This window comes from Cherax quadricarinatus, chromosome 84, assembly GCF_038502225.1.
Source record: "Cherax quadricarinatus isolate ZL_2023a chromosome 84, ASM3850222v1, whole genome shotgun sequence".
NCBI classification, from domain to species: domain Eukaryota; kingdom Metazoa; phylum Arthropoda; class Malacostraca; order Decapoda; family Parastacidae; genus Cherax; species Cherax quadricarinatus.
In genome coordinates, this window is record NC_091375.1 from 7,836,021 (window position 1) to 7,859,477 (window position 23,457).

The 23,457-nt window shown below is 39.1% G+C and overlaps 1 protein-coding gene across 27 annotated transcripts in view; it reads left to right on the top strand.

The window, feature by feature from the left end:
* Nucleotides 1-23,457, top strand: part of sw (short wing) — a 187,712-nt gene that overhangs the window by 118,334 nt on the left and 45,921 nt on the right. For all 27 annotated transcript variants that reach the window (XM_070103002.1, XM_070103013.1, XM_070103009.1 and 24 more), the window contains 4 exons: nt 2,893-3,010; nt 3,792-3,905; nt 17,929-18,046; nt 22,450-22,610. In XM_070103002.1, coding sequence (XP_069959103.1) covers nt 2,893-3,010; nt 3,792-3,905; nt 17,929-18,046; nt 22,450-22,610 — 511 coding nt within the window. The remainder of the gene's footprint in view (nt 1-2,892; nt 3,011-3,791; nt 3,906-17,928; nt 18,047-22,449; nt 22,611-23,457) is intronic.

The window sequence follows — 23,457 nt, forward strand, 5'->3', positions numbered from 1 at the left end:
CAGTAACCATCCAGGGAGGTACTGCCATCTTATCAGTTAAACATGAAATGGAAACCTGTTAAAAATCAACAGTCTTCACTCTGGCAGGATTGCCAATTTTTTTTTCCTTCCTGTCTCATGAAAACATAAGATGAGTGGTAAATCTTACAAATGTTTACTTGGCATTCAGTATACACATTCCTTGACTTTCCTATTGATTCTTATTAGCTCGAGGAGGCCTGGTCTGAGACTTTGCTGTGGGAAAGTTAATCCCCAGAATCACTGGAAGATAACTAAGATCTTGTTATGGCCTATAACTCTGGGATTGGGGTGTTTTTGTATGTGTGCATGAGGGACAGCAGACTCAGGCAAACAGTTACAAAAAACAGAGCTGTATTGGGTGGCTGAGAGAGCACACAGTGCTAGTTGAAGTAAGACAACACTATTAACACAATGGTAGTTTTATTACATCAGCTGGTATCCTCACCTCACTATATCACTGGTTATCACTATATCACTGTCTCAGTTACATATGACATATCACTATTTGTCACTGTCACATTCCACATGAGTCATCACTAGATATCAGTCAGTTATATACATCACATGACTAAACACTATATCTGTCACAGTTCCATACAGCACATTACTGTTGCTCCTGAGAGGTGGGGAGATGGGAGGGGTGGCTATCTTTCTCCCTTGTAACTGGTGCTGGGTATTTCCACTGGCTGTAGTCCCTATATCCAACCAGTCAAAGGACAGTCAACCACGACCAGTTATGATGACCAGGATTCCTTTATTCATTCTGGGGTGGGGGCAAGGTGCAAGTGTCCTTGCACTGACCTACTGGCTGCTTCACACGTTTTCCTGTCTGTCTGTTACTTGTTCTTTGGGGTCTAGCAGCCTTTCCTTTCTTTAAACAAGGCAGAAAGCTGCAGTTTAGTTTGATGATTTTCTGGCCCCCAAAGCAGCCAATTACTGTGATGAAGATTCCCTATGCCTGTCAAAAACAACCAGTTATGTTGGTAGATAATCAGTTGGTAAGCAGCAACTATTCAGGGATGTATTACTGTCCTGTCCAATGGGAGGATCAATTCTTTTTGCACTGACAGGATTGCTGATCTTTTCTTTGTTTCACAAATACATTAGATGACAGGTAAATTTCACAAGCATCTACTCATATTCAGTATACACATATCTTTACTTTCCTGTGTGTTAAAGTTCTTAATTTTGTAATATTTCCTTTCTAACCTAGATGGCCAAGTCTTAGCCCAGACTGTGGGGAAGATAATTCCCAGATCCACAGATAGCTACTATAATTAACAGGCACTGTATTGACTGAACAAGTCCTGTCCACACAGCTCATCACTGCCATGTAGTCAACAGTCGATCACACTAAGCTCAGATCTCCCATTGGTTAATAAACTTCTCTCATGCAGCCAATCATCATCATGTATTTAATGGTTTTCAGTACTTTTTTAAAGGCATTCCTGGCTTATAAATTGTTGAGTAGAACACTGTGCACCAGGCTTCATCACTTGAATACAGGTACTTAGGTATCTTTATTATTGTAATGTTTCACTTGTGCACCAGGCTTCATGGGAGGGCCACTAATGAAAGTAGGTCAGGTTAAACAGATGTCATTAATAAGAATAGGAGAAAACATCCCCATGGTGTTGTCGTGTCCAGCAAATATAAATGGCATTCAACAAATTCTCTTTGCAGCAACACTGGCATCTTGGAATGGAGTCTCTTTTCGAACTCTAGCAGTTTTTTTTAGCACAGCCTACTGCCAATGGTGGGTCTTGCTCACCTGTGACATCTTAAACTACTGCTACAGCTCACCTCTGTCTCTAGTATATAAATCTGGTCTCATGCCTCTGCTTTAGGCTAAGTGATTTACTACCTATTCAAGGCTGAGGGACTGATCATCTTGAAATTGCCTGCTGTTTAGGCAAAGCTTAATGGCAGTAAGGATAAGTATTGTATGGTTGTCTCGCTCAACAATTTGTTGCTAGCGCATACCATTTATGATAGGATGACTTGTAAATATCCACCCATATCACTTCTTACACATTACTTACACTGATTACTGGAAATTATGGTTGTATTGATATTTTCAGTAATGTGCAGAAGTTTTCTTGATCACAAGGTTGAAGATCCAAGTCTCAAATAGGATGGAATATAACTACACATGGAATTTTCTGTGCCCTGTGTTGGTCATTCTAGTATGTCACCAAAGACTACAGTTTTGATTTCAACAGGCAGGGTGGCCTGAAAGGAAAAATGAAAGTTTCTCCTTTTAAATTTAACAATATTTGTATACAGTAGTGGTAACTAGCCTCTTGCTCCCGGCATTTTAGTCTCCTCTTACGACACACATGGCTCATGGAGGAAGAATTTTGTTCCATTTACCCATGGAGATTAGAGGAAATGAACAAGAAGAAGAACTAGTAAGGAAACAGAAGAAAACCCAGAGGGGTGTGTTTATAAATATGCTTGTTTATGCATGTGCAGTGTGACCTAAGTGTAAGTAAAAGTAGCAAGACATACCTGAAATCTTGCATGTTTATGAGACAGAAAAAAGACACCAACAATCCTACCATCATGTAAAACAATTACAGGCTTCCGTTTCAGACTCACTTGGCAGGACTGTAGTACCTCCCTGGGCAGTTGCAAGACTATAGTTATTGTTGTTTATTATCTCTCAATTTAATCATTCTGACCGTAGTTTCTGCTTGCTTTCCTAATATTATGGCACAGTTGCATTACCATATTGAAGGTGTGAAAGATTTCCATATAAAAAGTTACTTTTCATTAAGAGATTATATTGAATAATTTTGACCTGTGGAGGCTTTCAATTTATACATCTTGTTAATCTTTGTGTAATTTGTCAAACATTTTTGTTAACAGGTTTCATCCAAACCTCATCATTGGAGGTACTTACTCAGGACAGATTGTTTTGTGGGACAACCGAAGTCAGAAGCGAACTCCAGTTCAGCGGAGCCCCCTCTCAGCATCGGCTCACACAGTAAAAAAAAAATTAACTTTTGTGTTTTTCCTGTAAAATATTTGTAATGTTTTTGTGTGTTCATAACATGTTTCTGTAGGTGCTACAATGCACATCTGCCAATGCTGTCTAACTTTAAATATTCAGATTGTAGAATTAAAAGACATTGTGAGGTTACAAAGATCATAATTCAGAGGGCTGAGTTGGTTTGGTCATTTAAAGAGGGTGGAGAGGGAAGGTGGTGATGGTGTATACAACTGTGGTGGATGTTAGGAGTGGTAGGGGTCGTCCCATGAACTGTTGAATGGAAGAGGTAAGAGAGGCTTTGAGTATTAGGGGGTTCAGCATCTAGCAGGAATGTGAGTGTTAGATTGGAGTGAATGGAGAGAAAGGATTTTTAATTGATATGTTAGATTGGAGTGAATGGAGAGAAAGGATTTTTAATTGACAGGCTGTTGAAGTGTGAGCAAGGTAACATTGATGAAGCTAACCAGGGTGAGCTGGTTTACTGGATTTGAGTCCTGGAGATGAGAAGGGTATTGCCTTCGTTCTGATGGAGGTGCAAGGTGTTGCAGTTAGGAAGGTTATCTGAATTGTGATGTCTACTTCTGGCAACCCAGCGATTGAGTGAATGATAGTGAATGTGTTTTCCTTTAGGGGTAACCCTACCTTGGTGGGGAAGAAATGGCCAGTAAGCTAATAAAAATATTAGCAGTAAATAAAATGGCATTTTGAGCTTTTAAGAAATATTTTTCTTCTTTTAGAATGGAGTTATTTACATTATATTCTTTTTATTATGCAGCATCCTGTGTACTGTATGAAGGTGGTGGGAACACAGAATGCTCACAACTTGATCAGTGTGAGCACTGATGGCAAAATGTGTTCGTGGTCCCTTGACATGCTCTCTCAACCCCAGGTTAGTATTTACTATTGTTGTGTCACCCTTATTGCTTTAACCCACTTTTTGTGAATATATTAATACAGGCTGTGGTTCGTATGTCAGTTTGCGTGCAGCCAGCAGTAACAGCCTGGTTGATCAGACCCTGATCCACCACAAGGCCTGGTCTCAGACCGAGCTGCGGAGGTGTTGACTCCTGAAACCCTCTCCAGGTAATGACTCACACATAATCACTGTCTTTGCAGAGGCACTCAGATATGACAGTGTAGACGTCCCTCCAAACTGCCAATATCCCTAACCCTCTCCTTTAAAGTGTAGGCATTGTACCTCCCACTCCCAGGACTCCAGTCCAGCAAACTGGTTTTCCTGGATCCCTTCACAAAGTATTACCCTGCTCAAACTGTTTTAAATTTCTTCTCTGATAAAAATTTAGCTTTTTGTACTCTACTAATTTTTTTTTTTTCAATAAACCGGCCATATCCCACCAAGGCAGGGTGGCCCAAAAAGAAAAACGAAAGTTTCTCTTTTTAACAATTTACCGGGCAGGACCGAGTATAGTCGGTCACGTGTTTAACCATTGTGGGATCTGATAGTGAGGTGCTGGCCAGACCCCTTATATAGCTTCCTTGGATGCTTTACTTTCATAGTTCCTTGATAATGTGAGTAGTCATGAAAGCGCTTGGAATTTCTCTATTCTTTCAGAGTGGTTGTTTTGCATTTATATATATATATATATATATATATTTTTTTTTTTTTTTTCAACAAGTCGGCCATCTCCCACCGAGGCAGGGTGACCCAAAAAAGAAAGAAAATCCCCAAAAAGAAAATACTTTCATCATCATTCAACACTTTCACCACACTCACACATTATCACTGTTTTTGCAGAGGTGCTCAGAATACAACAGTTTAGAAGCATATACGTATAAAGATACACAACATATCCCTCCAAACTTCCAATATCCCAAACCCCTCCTTTAAAGTGCAGGCATTGTACTTCCCATTTCCAGGACTCAAGTCCGACTATAAGAAAATAACCGGTTTCCCTGAATCCCTTCACTAAATATTACCCTGCTCACACTCCAACAGATCGTCAGGTCCCAAGTATCATTCGTCTCCATTCACTCCTATCTAACACGCTCATGCACGCTTGCTGGAAGTCCAAGCCCCTCGCCCACAAAACCTACTTTACCCCCTCTTTCCAACCCTTTCGAGGACGACCCCTACCCCTCTTTCCTTCCCCTATAGATTTATATGCTTTCCATGTCATTCTACTTTGATCCATTCTCTCTAAATGACCAAACCACCTCAACAACCCCTCTTCTGCCCTCTGACTAATGCTTTTATTAACTCCACACCTTCTCCTAATTTCCACACTCCGAATTTTCTGCATAATATTTACACCACACATTGCCCTTAGACAGGACATCTCCACTGCCTCCAACCGTCTCCTCGCTGCTGCATTTACCACCCAAGCTTCACATCCATATAAGAGTGTTGGTACTACTATACTTTCATACATTCCCTTCTTTGCCTCCATAGATAACGTTTTTTGACTCCACATATACCTCAACGCACCATTCACCTTTTTTCCCTCATCAATTCTATGGTTAACCTCATCCTTCATAAATCCATCCGCCGACACGTCAACTCCCAAGTATCTGAAAACAATCACTTCTTCCATACTCCTCCTCCCCAATTTGATATCCAATTTTTCTTTATCTAAATCATTTGATACCCTCATCACCTTACTCTTTTCTATGTTCACTTTCAACTTTCTACCTTTACACACATTCTCAAACTCATCCACTAACCTTTGCAATTTTTCTTTAGAATCTCCCATAAGCACAGTATCATCAGCAAAAAGTAACTGTGTCAATTCCCATTTTGAATTTGATTCCCCATAATTTAATCCCACCCCTCTCCCGAACACCCTAGCATTTACTTCTTTTACAACCCCATCTATAAATATATTAAACAACCATGGTGACATTACACATCCCTGTCTAAGACCTACTTTTACCGGGAAGTATTCTCCCTCTCTTCTACACACCCTAACCTGAGCCTCACTATGCTCATAAAAGCTCTTTACAGCATTTAGTAACTTACCACCTATTCCATAAACTTGCAACATCTGCCACATTGCTCCTCTATCCACTCTATCATATGCCTTTTCTAAATCCATAAATGAAATAAAAACTTCCCTACCTTTATCTAAATACTGTTCACATATATGCTTCAGTGTAAACACTTGATCTACACATCCCCTACCCACTCTGAAGCCTCCTTGCTCATCCGCAATTCTACATTCTGTCTTACCTCTAATTCTTTCAATTATAACTCTACCGTATACTTTTCCTGGTATACTCAGTGAACTTATTCCTCTATAATTTTTACAATCTCTTTTGTCCCCTTTCCCTTTATATAAAGGGACTATACATGCTCTCCGCCAATCCCTAGGTACCTTCCCCTTTTTCATACATTTATTAAACAAAAGTACCAACCACTCCAACACTATATCCCCCCCTGCTTTTAACATTTCTGTCATGATCCCATCAGTTCCAGCTGCTTTACCCCCTTTCATTCTACGTAATGCCTCACGTACCTCCACCACACTTACATTCTGCTCTTCTTCACTCCTAAAAGATGGTATACCTCCCTGGCCAGTGCATGAAATTACCGCCTCACTTTTTTCCTCAACATTTAAAAGTTCCTCAAAATATTCTCGCCATCTACCTAATACCTCCCTCTCCCCATCTACTAACTCCCCTACTCTGTTTTTAACGGACAAATCCATACTTTCCCTAGGCTTTCTTAACTTGTTTAACTCACTCCAAAATTTTTTCTTATTTTCATTAAAATTTCTTGACAGTGCCTCTCCCACTCTATCATCTGCTCTCCTTTTGCACTCTCTCACCACTCTCTTCACCTTTCTTTTACTCTCCATATACTCTGCTCTTCTTATAACACTTCTGCTTTGTAAAAACCTCTCGTAAGCTACCTTTTTCTCTTTTATCACACCCTTTACTTCATCATTCCACCAATCACTCCTCTTTCCTCCTGCCCCCACCCTCCTATAACCACAAACTTCTGCCCTACATTCTAATACTGCATTTTTAAAACTATTCCAACCCTCTTCAACCCTCCCACTACTCATCTTTGCACTAGCCCACCTTTCTGCCAATAGTCGCTTATATCTCGCCCGAACTTCCTCCTCCCTTAGTTTATACACTTTCACCTCCCTCTTACTTGTTGTTGCCACCTTCCTCTTTTCCCATCTACCTCTTATTCTAACTGTAGCTACAACTAAATAATGATCTGATATATGAGTTGCCCCTCTATAAACATGTACATCCTGGAGCCTACCCATCAACCTTTTATCCACCAATACATAATCTAACAAACTACTTTCATTACGTGCTACATCATACCTTGTATATTTATTTATCCTCTTTTTCATAAAATATGTATTACTTATTACCAAATTTCTTTCTACACATAGCTCAATTAAAGGCTCCCCATTTACATTTACCCCTGGCACCCCAAGTTTACCTACTACTCCCTCCATAACATTTTTACCCACTTTAGCATTGAAATCCCCAACCACCATTACTCTCACACTTGATTCAAAACTCCCCACGCATTCACTCAACATTTCCCAGAATCTCTCTCTCTCCTCTACACTTCTCTCTTCTCCAGGTGCATATACGCTTACTATAACCCACTTTTCACATCCAATCTTTATTTTACTCCACATAATCCTTGAATTTATGCATTTGTAGTCCCTCTTTTCCTGCCATAGCTTATCCTTCAACATTATTGCTACTCCTTCTTTAGCTCTAACTCTATTTGAAACCCCTGACCTAATCCCATTTATTCCTCTCCATTGAAACTCTCCCACCCCCTTCAGCTTTGTTTCACTTAAAGCTTTACCAGGACATCCAGTTTCTTCTCATTCATAACATCCACAATCATCTCTTTCTTATCATTTGCACAACATCCACGCACATCCAGACTTCCCACTTTGACAATTTTCTTCTTCTTATTCTTTTTAGTAATCTTTACAGGAAAAGGGGTTACTAGCCCATTGTTCCCGGCATTTTAGTTGACTTTTACAACACGCATGGCTTACGGAGGAAAGATTCTTATTCCACTTCCCCATGGATATAAAAGGAAAATTAATAAGACCAAGAACTATTAAGATAAAATCAAAGAAAACTCAGATGAGTGTGTATAAATAAATGTGTACATGTATGTATAGTGTGACCTAAGTGTAAGTAGAAGTAGCAAGACATGCCTGTAATCTTGCATATTTATGAGACAGACAAAAGACATCAGCAATCCTACCATCATGTAAAACAATCACAGGCTTTCGTTTTACACTCATTTGGCAGGACGGTAGCACCTCCCTGGGTGGTTGCTGTCTACCAACCTATATATATATATCTTTCTTTCAACACATCGGCCGTATCCCACCAAGGCAGGGTGGCCCAAAAGGAAAAACGAAAGTTTCTCCTTTTACATTTAGTAATATATACAGCAGAAGGGGTTACTAGCCCCTTGCTCCCGGCATTTTAGTCGCCTCTTACAACACGCATGGCTTACGGAGGAAGAATTCTGTTCCACTTCCCCATGGAGATAAGAGGAAATAAACAAGAACAAGAACTAGAAAGAAAATAGAAGAAAACCCAGAGGGGTGTGTATATATATGCTTGTACATGTATGTGTAGTGTGATCTAAGTGTAAGTAGTAGTAGCAAGACGTACCTGAAATCTTGCATGTTTATGAGACACAAAAATGGACACCAGCAATCCTACCTTCATGTAAAACAATTACAGGCTTTCGTTTTACACTCACTTGGCAGGACGATAGTATCTCCCTGGGCGGTTGCTTCTCTACCAACCTACTACCTAGGACTCTACTAAGTATATTTTTTTATTTTATTTTGTATATTAAAATCATATCTCTTAATGTTTGCTTTGATCTTGTTCTTTGTTCTTCCTGAGACAGGAGGGCTGTAGCTTTCTCCTTCATTCTGTATTGGTGCTCCATCAATGTAAATCTTTTCCATGCCTTTGCCCAAGTTACTGAATGCCCCACCTACATTTGAAAGCCTAGTTTAACTTGTTAACTGTCCAAATATTGATCTACATTTTTACTACTAGCACTCTGAATATTTTGAAAAAAAAAAAAAAAAAAAAAATTAAATATTCTGTGTAACAAGACAAAATAAAAAATTAGGGTCAGTACTTTCCGAGATATAAGGCTGTGAAGTTGGCACTGGATGCTCACCTGACAGCAACCTGGACTCCTGCTGCTTGTAGAAATGTTGCTGATATACAGTGGTGGGCACAGCTAACCGAAAAGTTAGATTCGCTAATTGCTAATCCGCTAACAAAAAAATTAGCTCCACTAAGACTAAATCGCTAATGAAAAATTAGTGGAAGCTAACGCTAAACGCTAACCACTACCTTTTTCAAATGAATTTAGATTCGGTTTAGTTTTTTGGTCTTTTACTTTTAGGATTTTTAGAACAGACCTGGAGAGCAAAAATTGAAAAAACTGAAAACCTGCACAGTACCACCACAGAAATTGTAAACATAAAGGTTTTAATGGGACAAGATTTCTCCAAAATAAGAAAGCTCTGATAAGTGAAATTTTGTTAATTTTTTATGCTAATGGAAAGAAGTGTTGTAAACACTACTCATGTAATAAAGTTGGTAGAATTACCGACAATATGTAAAGTAAAAGAACACAAGTGCAACTAATGTGACATTTTATTGTGGCAATGTTTCCCTCTCCAGGAGCTTTATCAAGCCATTACAAACAATACATGGACACAGAGGGTATATAAAGGCTCAGAGTAAGTAAGTAAGTTTATTCAGGTATACACAAATACAGTTACATAGAATTATCATACATAGCAGCATATGTGTAGAGAACCTAGGATAACCCAAAAAAGTCAGACAGAGTGACTTATTTCCATTGGGGTCCTTTTACCTTATTATAGTATAGTATTATAGTATATTATAGTATAGTATAGTATAGTGAGGTGCAATACTAGTGAGGTACCATTTCGATGCTCACTAGTAGTGGTAGTAGTAGTAGTGACAAAAGTAATACAATAGAGCAATTAATTCGTACATGAGTAAAAGGATATAAAAGCTATTACTTGGGTAACATAAAAATAGGTTGGACAAATATAGACTGGAAAGAGGCAGGTTGTTTCAGTGTTCACTCTCTGTAATGTGCTTTGTGTAGTATAACAGGAGAGACTATGTGATGGCAGGGTTTACTGTTTTCAGGAGGATTCTTGCTAAGACTTCGGAGATGGTGAAGCTGCCGTTGTTTTGTTTAATTGTATTCGAAACTGCGATCAGTGCTGATTCGAGGCACTTGTGTCTGCGGAAATTAGTTTCTTTGATCACTAATTGGGCGTCTCTGAATTTCATGAGATCATTTAGTGATCAAAGAAACTAATTTCCACAGACACAAGTGCCTCGAATCAGCACTGATCGCTGTTTCGAATACAATTAAACAAAACAACGGCAGCTTCACCATCTCCGAAGTCTTAGCAAGAATCCTCCTGAAAACAGTAAACCCTGCCATCACATAGTCTCTCCTGTTATACTACACAAAGCACATTACAGAGAGTGAACACTGAAACAACCTGCCTCTTTCCAGTCTATATTTGTCCAACCTATTTTTATGTTACCCAAGTAATAGCTTTTATATCCTTTTACTCATGTACAAATAAATTGCTCTATTGTATTACTTTTGTCGCTGCTGCTGCTGCTGCTGCTGCCGCCGCCGCCGCCGCCGCCGCCGCCGCTGCTGCTGCTGCTAGTGAGCATCGAAATGGTACCTCACTAGTATTGTACCTCACTCTGAGCCTTTATATACCCTCTGTGTCCATGTATTGTTTGTAATGGGTTGATAAAGCTCCTGGAGAGCGAAACGTTGCCTCAATAAAATGTCACATTAGTTGCACTTGTGTCCTTTTACTTTACAAACACTACTCATCTTTAATACTCGAGTATAAGTACCAGTGTTGTAAAGTAGCAAAGTAAAACTACTTTTGTTCTGTACACTGGACCCTTGTTTTTCATAATTAGTCCGTTCCAGAGAGTGTGAGTAATGGCAAAATTGATTTGCGAAACCATTTTCCCCGTAAGAAATAATGTAAATCCAATTAATCCGTTTCAGACACCCAAAAGTATTAACAAAAAATACATTTTATAGAGAATAACTATAGTTTTACATACAGAAAACAATGAAACATCAAGTATAAAACAATAATAACATCACATTTATCTTTATTGAAGAGTCTTGTTGGTGTATGAATAAAATATGTCATTATGTATTTTAGGAATTGTGGCGGTGGCAGAGGAGTTTGGAAACAGGACAAGATAGTCCTTCAATATGACAATAATATCAACTCTACGGTTTATTTATCTATCACAATTCATCTTATATGACATAGTATACAATATTAATAAGATAGAAACGTGACATATACTCTAGAATGAATAAAATATGTCATTACGTATGTGAGGAATGGTGGTGTGTTGTTGTTGTTGGGTTTATAAGGGCCCCTGAGAGCACAAGCTGTACATATTAGTGGTAAGGTGGCTGCAGCAGAAGCTACCACCACTATTCACACAAACAGTGTACGTAATTTATAAATAAGAAATATTTACACTTTAATTTAAAAATAAGAAATATTTACACTATAAATAAGAAATATTTACACTTACCTTGGAGGAGCTGGCAGAGGGCGACGTATGTTGTCAGTGGCCCATATACCTCAAACAACAATGAAAGAGATAAGTTTCGTGTCGTCATTTTTCTGTCTCTTAATCGCATAACTTACTTGCTACACTGTTAATGCTACACTTATCGCTGGCTGGCGTTATAGCCTTTATTGACTCGTGCTGCTTTAGTATCGTACATATTGTAGAATCACTGAAGAAGGCACATTCTCCCGTCCGGACGACTGATGATTGGCGAGTCAAACAACGATTCGCGAGTCAATATTTTGACAAAAAAGTTACAATTTGCAAAAATTACGAATGCCAATGCTTACGAAAAATGAGGGTCCACTGTACTTAACTTTTTTCAGTATTTACTTTTTAAAAAGTACTGAAATTGCTCACTACTTTCACTTAAGTACTGAAGTCTGTTGTTACTTCACTACAATCTGAAAGGTACTGTACTTCTAAACTGTCATAACTTGTAATACCTACAAAAATTAAGAAAATGTAAAAAAGCTATAGTAGTAGTTTAATAAATACTTATAACTCATAAATACCTTATAAGTTACTCCAGCTGTTTATGGCTGACCAAAATCATCCTGCCCAAGGTGCGGCGGGACATCAACGTCTTGCTGGGGTTCAGCATCTTGATCAAGCTTACAAAGGTGGGGGATTCCACTACATGCAGTGGTAGTATGTTGCAGACAGATAGGTACACAGACTGACAGACGCTAGTGACAGCATTGCTGTCCAGCTACCAACAATGTGTGAATTTTTTTTAGCAGACTCAAAGTTAGCAGAACTTTATTTAGTGGAAGCTAATTGGTCCCCTAACAGTTTCCAAAGTTAGCTGAAATGCTAAACAAAAAGTTAGTTCTGCTAATTAGTGGTTAGCAGATTAGTGGAACTGTGCCTACCACTGCCAGTATACCTACTACAGGTAGCCTTTCCACCATATGTAAGAAGCAAAGGTTCATCATATAACAGTGTCCTAATTGCTTGTATCTCAATACTTTACATTTTTGGTGGGAGGTTAGTCTCCAGCTATTCCTGAAGTCTGTTTCAATCCTTTGTTCAGATACTTCAGTATTTGTTCATCTTCAGCAAGGATATCTTCTGCCTTTTGTCTTTTCCATGTGCTCCTCCACCTGTACTCACTGTTTGAACATCACCTACACATAAGGATATCTTCTTTCTTTCATCAAACTGGTTGTATCCCACTGAGGCAGGGTGGCCCAAAAAGAAAAACAAAAGTTTTTTTTTTTTAACTTTAGTAGTGTATAAAGAAGAGGTTATTAGCCCCTTGCTCCCAGCATGTTAGTTGCCTCTTAAGACACGCATGGCTTACGGAGGAAGAATTCTGTTATATAAGAATATAAAATAGTTTATTCCTATTATCTAAATCATTAACATACTTTGTAAACAGTAGTAAGCCCTGCACACATTCTTGTGGGACTCCTTTTTTATTTTTACTTACCGATGCAGATGAAATAGTAGAAAGTCTCTCAAATATTAACATGATTAGATCTTTTTGAAGAGAAAAAAAGCATTTGTTTATTTTAAGTATCAGTTTCTGAAAGGGAATGGTTCATTTACATTGGATAAGAGTACTCTTTTCTTTTTTGTGTTTTTTACATCCTAGAATCAAGAGTTTTTCAAAGCACTTTTCTCCTGCAGAGTAATTAAATCTGAGTAGTAATTTTGTTTGGACTTCCTGCTTACACTTGTAAAGGTTATAAAATATCACTTAGAAATTTCCACTGAGAGGAGGCCTAGTCTATAGTCTGTTTGTTATTGATCTGAGCAAGCCTTTAGTGAGCCATGGATTGTGTTAAAGACTTTGGTGGGTAGTGAATATTGTGGCTATATTTTGTAATGTTGAAGTTTTTATTTTTTATTTTATTATCACACCGGCCGATTCCCACCAAGGCAGGGTGGCCCGAAAAAGAAAAACTTTCACCATCATTCACTCCATCACTGTCTTGCCAGAAGGGTGCTTTACACTACAGTTTTTAAACTGCAACATTAACACCCCTCCTTCAGAGTGCAGGCACTGTACTTCCCATCTCCAGGACTCAAGTCCGGCCTGCCGGTTTCCCTGAATCCCTTCATAAATGTTACTTTGCTCACACTCCAACAGCACGTCAAGTATTAAAAACCATTTGTCTCCATTCACTCCTATCAAACACGCTCACGCATGCCTGCTGGAAGTCCAAGCCCCTCGCACACAAAACCTCCTTTACCCCCTCCCTCCAACCCTTCCTAGGCCGACCCCTACCCCGCCTTCCTTCCACTACAGACTGATACACTCTTGAAGTCATTCTGTTTCGCTCCATTCTCTCTACATGTCCGAACCACCTCAACAACCCTTCCTCAGCCCTCTGGACAACAGTTTTGGTAATCCCGCACCTCCTCCTAACTTCCAAACTACGAATTCTCTGCATTATATTCACACCACACATTGCCCTCAGACATGACATCTCCACTGCCTCCAGCCTTCTCCTCGCTGCAACATTCATCACCCACGCTTCACACCCATATAAGAGCGTTGGTAAAACTATACTCTCATACATTCCCCTCTTTGCCTCCAAGGACAAAGTTCTTTGTCTCCACAGACTCCTAAGTGCACCACTCACTCTTTTTCCCTCATCAATTCTATGATTCACCTCATCTTTCATAGACCCATCTGCTGACACGTCCACTCCCAAATATCTGAATACGTTCACCTCCTCCATACTCTCTCCCTCCAATCTGATATTCAATCTTTCATCACCTAATCTTTTTGTTATCCTCATAACCTTACTCTTTCCTGTATTCACCTTTAATTTTCTTCTTTTGCACACCCTACCAAATTCATCCACCAATCTCTGCAACTTCTCTTCAGAATCTCCCAAGAGCACAGTGTCATCAGCAAAGAGCAGCTGTGACAACTCCCACTTTGTGTGTGATTCTTTATCTTTTAACTCCACGCCTCTTGCCAAGACCCTCGCATTTACTTCTCTTACAACCCCATCTATAAATATATTAAACAACCACGGTGACATCACACATCCTTGTCTAAGGCCTACTTTTACTGGGAAAAAATTTCCCTCTTTCCTACATACTCTAACTTGAGCCTCACTATCCTCGTAAAAACTCTTCACTGCTTTCAGTAACCTACCTCCTACACCATACACTTGCAACATCTGCCACATTGCCCCCCTATCCACCCTGTCATACGCCTTTTCCAAATCCATAAATGCCACAAAGACCTCTTTAGCCTTATCTAAATACTGTTCACTTATATGTTTCACTGTAAACACCTGGTCCACACACCCCCTACCTTTCCTAAAGCCTCCTTGTTCATCTGCTATCCTATTCTCCGTCTTACTCTTAATTCTTTCAATTATAACTCTACCATACACTTTACCAGGTACACTCAACAGACTTATCCCCCTATAATTTTTGCACTCTCTTTTATCCCCTTTGCCTTTATACAAAGGAACTATGCATGCTCTCTGCCAATCCCTAGGTACCTTACCTTCTTCCATACATTTATTAAATAATTGCACCAACCACTCCAAAACTATATCCCCACCTGCTTTTAACATTTCTATCTTTATCCCATCAATCCCGGCTGCCTTACCCCCTTTCATTTTACCTACTGCCTCACGAACTTCCCCCACACTCACAACTGGCTCTTCCTCACTCCTACAAGATGTTATTCCTCCTTGCCCTATACACGAAATCACAGCTTCCCTATCTTCATCAACATTTAACAATTCCTCAAAATATTCCTTCCATCTTCCCAATACCTCTAACTCTCCATTTAATAACTCTCCTCTCCTATTTTTAACTGACAAATCCATTTGTTCTCTAGGCTTTCTTAACTTGTTAATCTCACTCCAAAACTTTTTCTTATTTTCAACAAAATTTGTTGATAACATCTCACCCACTCTCTCATTTGCTCTCTTTTTACATTGCTTCACCACTCTCTTAACTTCTCTCTTTTTCTCCATATACTCTTCCCTCCTTGCATCACTTCTACTTTGTAAAAACTTCTCATATGCTAACTTTTTCTCCCTTACTACTCTCTTTACATCATCATTCCACCAATCGCTCCTCTTCCCTCCTGCACCCACTTTCCTGTAACCACAAACTTCTGCTGAACACTCTAACACTACATTTTTAAACCTACCCCATACCTCTTCGACCCCATTGCCTATGCTCTCATTAACCCATCTATCCTCCAATAGCTGTTTATATCTTACCCTAACTGCCTCCTCTTTTAGTTTATAAACCTTCACCTCTCTCTTCCCTGATGCTTCTATTCTCCTTGTATCCCATCTACCTTTTACTCTCAGTGTAGCTACAACTAGAAAGTGATCTGATATATCTGTGGCCCCTCTATAAACATGTACATCCTGAAGTCTACTCAACAGTCTTTTATCTACCAATACATAATCCAACAAACTACTGTCATTTCGCCCTACATCATATCGTGTATACTTATTTATCCTCTTTTTCTTAAAATATGTATTACCTATAACTAAACCCCTTTCTATACAAAGTTCAATCAAAGGGCTCCCATTATCATTTACACCTGGCACCCCAAACTTACCTACCACACCCTCTCTAAAAGTTTCTCCTACTTTAGCATTCAAGTCCCCTACCACAATTACTCTCTCACTTGGTTCAAAGGCTCCTATACATTCACTTAACATCTCCCAAAATCTCTCTCTCTCCTCTGCATTCCTCTCTTCTCCAGGTGCATACACGCTTATTATGACCCACTTCTCGCATCCAACCTTTACTTTAATCCACATAATTCTTGAATTTACACATTCATATTCTCTTTTCTCCTTCCATAACTGATCATTTAACATTACTGCTACCCCTTCCTTTGCTCTAACTCTCTCAGATACTCCAGATTTAATCCCATTTATTTCCCCCCACTGAAACTCTCCTACCCCCTTCAGCTTTGTTTCGCTTAGGGCCAGGACATCCAACTTCTTTTCATTCATAACATCAGCAATCATCTGTTTCTTGTCATCCGCACTACATCCACGCACATTTAAGCAACCCAGTTTTATAAAGTTTTTCTTCTTCTCTTTTTTAGTAATTGTATACAGGAGAAGGGGTTACTAGCCCATTGCTCCCGGCATTTTAGTCGCCTCATACGACACGCATGGCTTACGGAGGAAAGATTCTTTTCCACTTCCCCATGGACAATAGAAGAAATAAAAAAGAACAAGAGCTATTTAGAAAAAGGAGAAAAACCTAGATGTATGTATATATATATATGCATGTGCGTGTCTGTGAAGTGTGACCAAAGTGTAAGTAGGAGTAGCAAGATATCCCTGTTATCTTAGCGTGTTGAAGTTATCCACTTCATAATTTATGTTATAGTTGATGCTGAAATGTTTAGAATGTTTAACACTTGGTCATTGGATTAGTTTAATTATCAAGTTTCATAGTGTTTCACTTAAATATGTTGGAGGGAGGGACTCTGTATGTTGCTCTGAGTGTTAGATTTTCATGAGAGCTGAAGTAAATTGAACAAATATACATTTTCCATGTTGATACCTAAAGTTTGACAATTAGATTGTAATTCACTAGCAGAATAAATACAGCTATGAATATCAGTGATAGCATTACTGAGCTTTCTTAGATACCTTGTATTATAGTCAAAGACATTTAAATTATGCTCTTACTAAGGACACCTTCAGCAATATTTTTCTCTGCAGTAATTACAGCTCTGATCAGTGTTTATATACAGACAAAATGGAATTGAAGACAGCAGTTGATTGAATGAGAGTAAGTGCTTTTCCTCTTTTTGGTCACTCTACCTTTGTGGGAAACAGCAGTGGAGGTAAAAGAATTTTTTTTTGTATATGGGGTAATGAATATAAAGATACTGAGTACAGCTTGGGTTGAAATTTTTTGGCTAGTTTTACACTATCAGAGTTGGTACTAGTAGGTTGTATCTGAAGGCTTGTAGATGAATGGTTCAGAGAATCGACACTTTGATAAATTAGACACATGTGCAACTCTTGGGTATCTTTATTGAGGAAACGTTTCGCCACACAGTGGCTTCATCAGTCCATACAAAGGAGAATCGTGAAGAACAGGAGAAGAATGAGGTAATCATTCCCTCAACCTTGAGTCGATGTGGTCAGTCTATCAATCTTGAAGGCTTAATTTACATTATAAAGGTCACACTTTGTCAGGAATTTGGTTATGTCATGTTCACAATTAATATGTATCTGTTAATTGTACTAACTAAACTTTACTGTACTTTACCTTTTAAGGAGTCAATGGAGCTACAGCACAAGCAGTCACGAGCAGTTGCTGTAACTTGTATGGCCTTTCCACATGGTGATGTCAACAATTTTATTGTTGGATCAGAAGAAGGGGCTGTATTCACTGGTAAGTAATGTATATACTTCAATATCACAAATTTGTATGCTTGTCACTGAATTAAGAGTGTAATACTCAAATAACCCGCACATAAAAGACAGAAGCTTACGACGACGTTTCGGTCTGACTTGGACCATTGACAAAGTCACACTAACAGAGAAGGAGCAGGACGGCTATATATAGGCAGGAAGAGGTGGAGGTAGTAGTAGTGGTAGTAGTAGTAGTAGTAGTAGTACAAGAATTGTATATAATACCGACAGGATGAAATGACACACTCACAACACCCGGGCATCCCCACCGTAGACGTTTCGCCATCCAGCCAGCCACTGGATGGCGAAACGTCCACAACAAAGACAACCAGACGCCGCACATGTGTCTAATTTCATCAGTAGATGTAGTAGAAGAAGAAGAGGTAGTAGTAGTGGTAGTGGCAGAAGTGGGAAATAAGGAAGACGAGCCAGTCAAATACAAAGGAAGGGGAGCACTGCAAGAGAGCTAGAAACCCACAGAGGGAGAGCAAGCGCACCGAGGTGCGTGAAAGGGGAAGTGGTGAAATAAAATAAAGAAGGAACAGAAACACGAGACAGGAGAGAGAAAGACAACCCAGAGGAGAAAAGGAGAGAGGAAAGGGGAAGAGGAAGAAGAAAAAGAAGAAGAAGAAGAAAAAGAAAAAATGAGGATTCAGGTTAAGTCACGGGTGTTCTGAAGTTTGGAGCATTTTACAATGTAGTGGGAGAGGAAGGCATCTACAGAGACGAAGCCAGGGGTAAGGTTCATACAAGGAAAGTTGTGTATAAGAGAGGATTCAACTAAACGGCGACTGTTCGAGTTGGAAGTAGGGAAGACAGTTTTAGCAGAAGACCAGTCAATAGGATGGCTATGATCTCTGACGTGACAGAAAAGAGCATTGTTAGTGTCGGCAAGCCTAACACTATTTTTGTGCTCCCTAAGTCTGTCAGAAAGAGATCGACCAGTTTCTCCAAAGTATTGAAGAGGACAGGAGGAGCAAGAAATAGAGTAGACACCAGGAACATCTGTAGAGGGAGGAGAGGTATGAACGAGATTAGTGCGAAGAGTGTTAGTCTGGCGGAAGGTAAGCTTGATGTCTAAGGGACATCCCTTAGACATCAAACTTACCTTCCGCCAGACTAACACTCTTCGCACTAATCTCGTTCATACCTCTCCTCCCTCTACAGATGTTCCTGGTGTCTACTCTATTTCTTGCTCCTCCTGTCCTCTTCAATACTTTGGAGAAACTGGTCGATCTCTTTCTGACAGACTTAGGGAGCACAAAAATAGTGTTAGGCTTGCCGACACTAACAATGCTCTTTTCTGTCACGTCAGAGATCATAGCCATCCTATTGACTGGTCTTCTGCTAAAACTGTCTTCCCTACTTCCAACTCGAACAGTCGCCGTTTAGTTGAATCCTCTCTTATACACAACTTTCCTTGTATGAACCTTACCCCTGGCTTCGTCTCTGTAGATGCCTTCCTCTCCCACTACATTGTAAAATGCTCCAAACTTCAGAACACCCGTGACTTAACCTGAATCCTCATTTTTTTTTTTTCTTCTTCTTCTTCTTTTTCTTCTTCCTCTTCCCCTTTCCTCTCTCCTTTTCTCCTCTGGGTTGTCTTTCTCTCTCCTGTCTCGTGTTTCTGTTCCTTCTTTATTTTATTTCACCACTTCCCCTTTCACGCACCTCGGTGCGCTTGCTCTCCCTCTGTGGGTTTCTAGCTCTCTTGCAGTGCTCCCCTTCCTTTGTATTTGACTGGCTCGTCTTCCTTATTTCCCACTTCTACCACTACCACTACTACTACCTCTTCTTCTTCTACTACATCTACTGATGAAATTAGAAACATGTGCGGCGTCTGGTTGTCTTTGTTGTGGACGTTTCGCCATCCAGTGGCTGGCTGGATGGCGAAACGTCTACGGTGGGGATGCCCGGGTGTTGTGAGTGTGTCATTTCATCCTGTCGGTATTATATACAATTCTTGTACTACTACTACTACTACTACTACCACTACTACTACCTCCACCTCTTCCTGCCTATATATAGCCGTCCTGCTTCTTCTGTTAGTGTGACTTTGTCAATGGTCCAAGTCGGACCGAAACGTCGTCGTAAGCTTCTGTCTTTTATGTGCGGGTTATTTGAGTATCGTTCCAGTCACGGTATTGTGCCTTTTTGTTATTTAAGAGTGTAAGCATGAAAGGTGTCATATTTGGCCCAGGGCCAAGCTGATGGAATAGGAAAACTCTTTGAGATGCTAAGGTGAAATATTATGAAGGTGAGGGGAGGGGAAAAGGTTTTTTTTTTTATATAGTGCACACTTACCACAGACCTATTCTCTCATGTGTAGGCCCAAATTTACTGGCTGCTGTCGGTCACCATGAGCTAAGCACATGGCGACCGACAGTACCTTCAAAGCCACCTTATTTTTTATGGACACTGTATGGTGTATGTGCTTTACACAATGAGAAGTATTTCTATAATTTGTTGGAACCATGGCTAGGACTAAAAGTGAGCAGGTTATAACAATAAGTGGAGAAAAATAATTTGGAATGATTTATGCAGCAAGTAACACCACCAAACAGTAGTGGTAGGTTGGTGTGGTGACCCCAGAAATTTGAAATTATGCTAGCCGAAATTATTGCCGGATTAGTGATGGCCAACCTGTATTACATGACACTTACATACATTAAAATCCATGCTCTATCTTTAACTTTATTAGTTGAATTTATCCTAATCATCTTCGAGAGGTAAACAGTTATTCTTATTATTTTATTTTGCTTTCATTTTTTCTCTTTAAATATATTCATATAGAATAAGTTTTTATTCCTTCTGGTAAGTTATTCATGTAAATTAAACACACAGACTTGAGTACTGATGCTTGTGGCACCCTGCTGGTGATGATTATCCATGAGGACATTTTTGTTTGTAGCTTAGTAGGTATATTGAAAGTTGAATGTATATAGATTATGAATGTAGTAAAAATTGTGGGCTTAAAAACGTAGTATTAATAGGGAATGGTAATTAAAGTAACACACACATCTGGAGAAGTTTGGAATTTATGTAAAAAAAGGAAATTAAAATTTAACATAGACAAAAGCAACATTCTCCATGGGGAAGTGGAGCAGAATTCTTCCTCCATAAGCCATGTGTGTCATAAGAGGCAACTAAAATCCCGGGAGCAAGGGCCTAGTAACCCTAGTAAAAAAAAAGTCTAGGCAATAAAAGATTAAATATCAGATTGGAGGAAGTGAGTTTGCAGGAAGTGAATGTATTTAGATATTAGGGAGTGGATGTGAGGCGAGTCATAGAAAAAACAAGGGAGGGGGGGAAGTGATTTAACTTGGGTTGAGGCTTCTGTGGACATAATTGAAGGAATAAGAGAATGTAGCAGTACCAACACTTCTATGGAGTAGAGGCAGGGGGCTTAAAATGTTTCAGTAAGGAGGAGGTTGGAGGCACTGAAGGTAACATGTTTGAGAGCAATATATAGAGTGAATATTATGCCTAGATTTTTCAACAGAAATTAGAAGATGGTGTAAGATTACAAAAAGTGCATTTCAGAGGGCAAAGGGGAAGTTATGGTTGGGTCATTTAAAAAAGATGAAGCAGGATGAGATGATCATAAGTACGTATGCATAAGGCTGGGATGGAAGGAAGGGAGACTGTGTGTTGTTTCAGGAAGGGTTGCAGGAAGGAGATGGAGGTTTTAAGTGGTAGGGGCTTGAGCATCTGTTATGTTTATGTAAGTATGTTTAGGTTAGAGCAAGTGGAGAAAAGTGATTTTTTAAGATTTTATTTGCTCTTGGAGTGTGAGCAAGGTCACAAGGAAGGAATTCAGAGAAATTGGTTAGCCGGACTGGAGTGTTGCTGGTGGTGAAGTATAGTGGCTGGACTCTTGGAGGAGGGGGGAATATGTAGCACTTCAGAGGGTTATTTGAATTGTGATTGAGATCTGTGCATTACTGGCAAGATAGCCATTCATGAATGATCTTTGTTTCTTTTGTCACCCTGCAAGTGAGAGAAGGCTGCTGTGATTAAAAAAAAAAATAACCTGGGTAAAATACTTGTAATGAGAATTGATGGCCATGGAGACAGTTTACAATGTTGGTGTAATTTTGCAGTTTGCATATTTTTTTAATTACAGTTTTCTTGTGCTGTAATTTTTGTTCTGTATTTCAGATTGATAAAGTCCATACATTCTGTAATGTTTGTATTTAATTTCTTAAAAAATTAGACCAATGTCAAGTTCTTGTTTTTATGAATACCCATTATTCAGTAAATTGCAGACATCATAGTCGCATTTAAATGTTTTCAAAGGTAATTAAAATTTGAGGTTAATAATTTGACTTAACCTCTTCTTCAATAAAAGGCTTGCTTTATTATTGAGTCCACACTATGCAGCTTGCCGCCATGGGAGTAAAGCCGGTATTGTGGACGCCTACGAGGGGCATCAGGGTCCTGTGACGGGAATAAGCACTCATTCTACTCCTGGACCCATAGATTTCTCTCATCTCTTCCTTACTTCTTCCATTGACTGGACAGTCAAATTATGGTCTGTGAAGGTAAGTAACTGTATTTAATATGGATGGGCAGGTACATCCTGCTCAGTGTGTATAGCATTTATTCCTTTAAAACAGCATTACTGACTTCCTGTGTTTACCCATGTAGACCTTAGTATTAATTTAATACAATAGGTTAGCATTACTAATTTACTCCTCTTAGTTGAGCACTTTTTTACTTATGGAGATAAAATCTGTATCTTGGTACAATGTAATCAGTTAACATGATTTAACATGATTTGGAAATATTCTTTTTCTCTTATTGCTGCATAAGATGGGCTATAACTGCTCTTGGCAATAATGAAATTCAAATTTGTTTGAAAAGATTGTTTATTTTAATGATGCAGATGTAATATGTTGCTGTGAGTTGTATAGTGTTAAAGCTTCTTTCATACTATACTAACACTAACAACAAGTATCTTGGTCAGTTAACTGAGAAAGTTCTCCCAGGAATGCAAAGTACTGTACTGCATTAAAATTAACTATATAAAATTCTATCTTTGTTTATAAGATGAATCTGGAGCACTGTATTTTATTTGCAAAACATATCCAGGGATTGATGATTGTGGATGTTATGAATGAATAGAAGCTGGATGTTCTGGCTTTAAGTGAAACAAAGCTGAAGGGGGTAGGACAGTTTCAGTGGGGAGAAATAAATGAGATTAGGTCAGGAGTTTCTAATAGAGCTAAGGAAGGAGTAGCAGTGATGTTGAAGGATAAGTTATGGCAGGAAAAGAGGGAATATAAATGTATAAATATAAATTGAAGGATTATGAGGAGTTAAAGGGTTGGATGTGAAAAGTGGGTTATAGAGAGAGAGAGAGAGATTGAGATTGAGAGAGAGATTGAG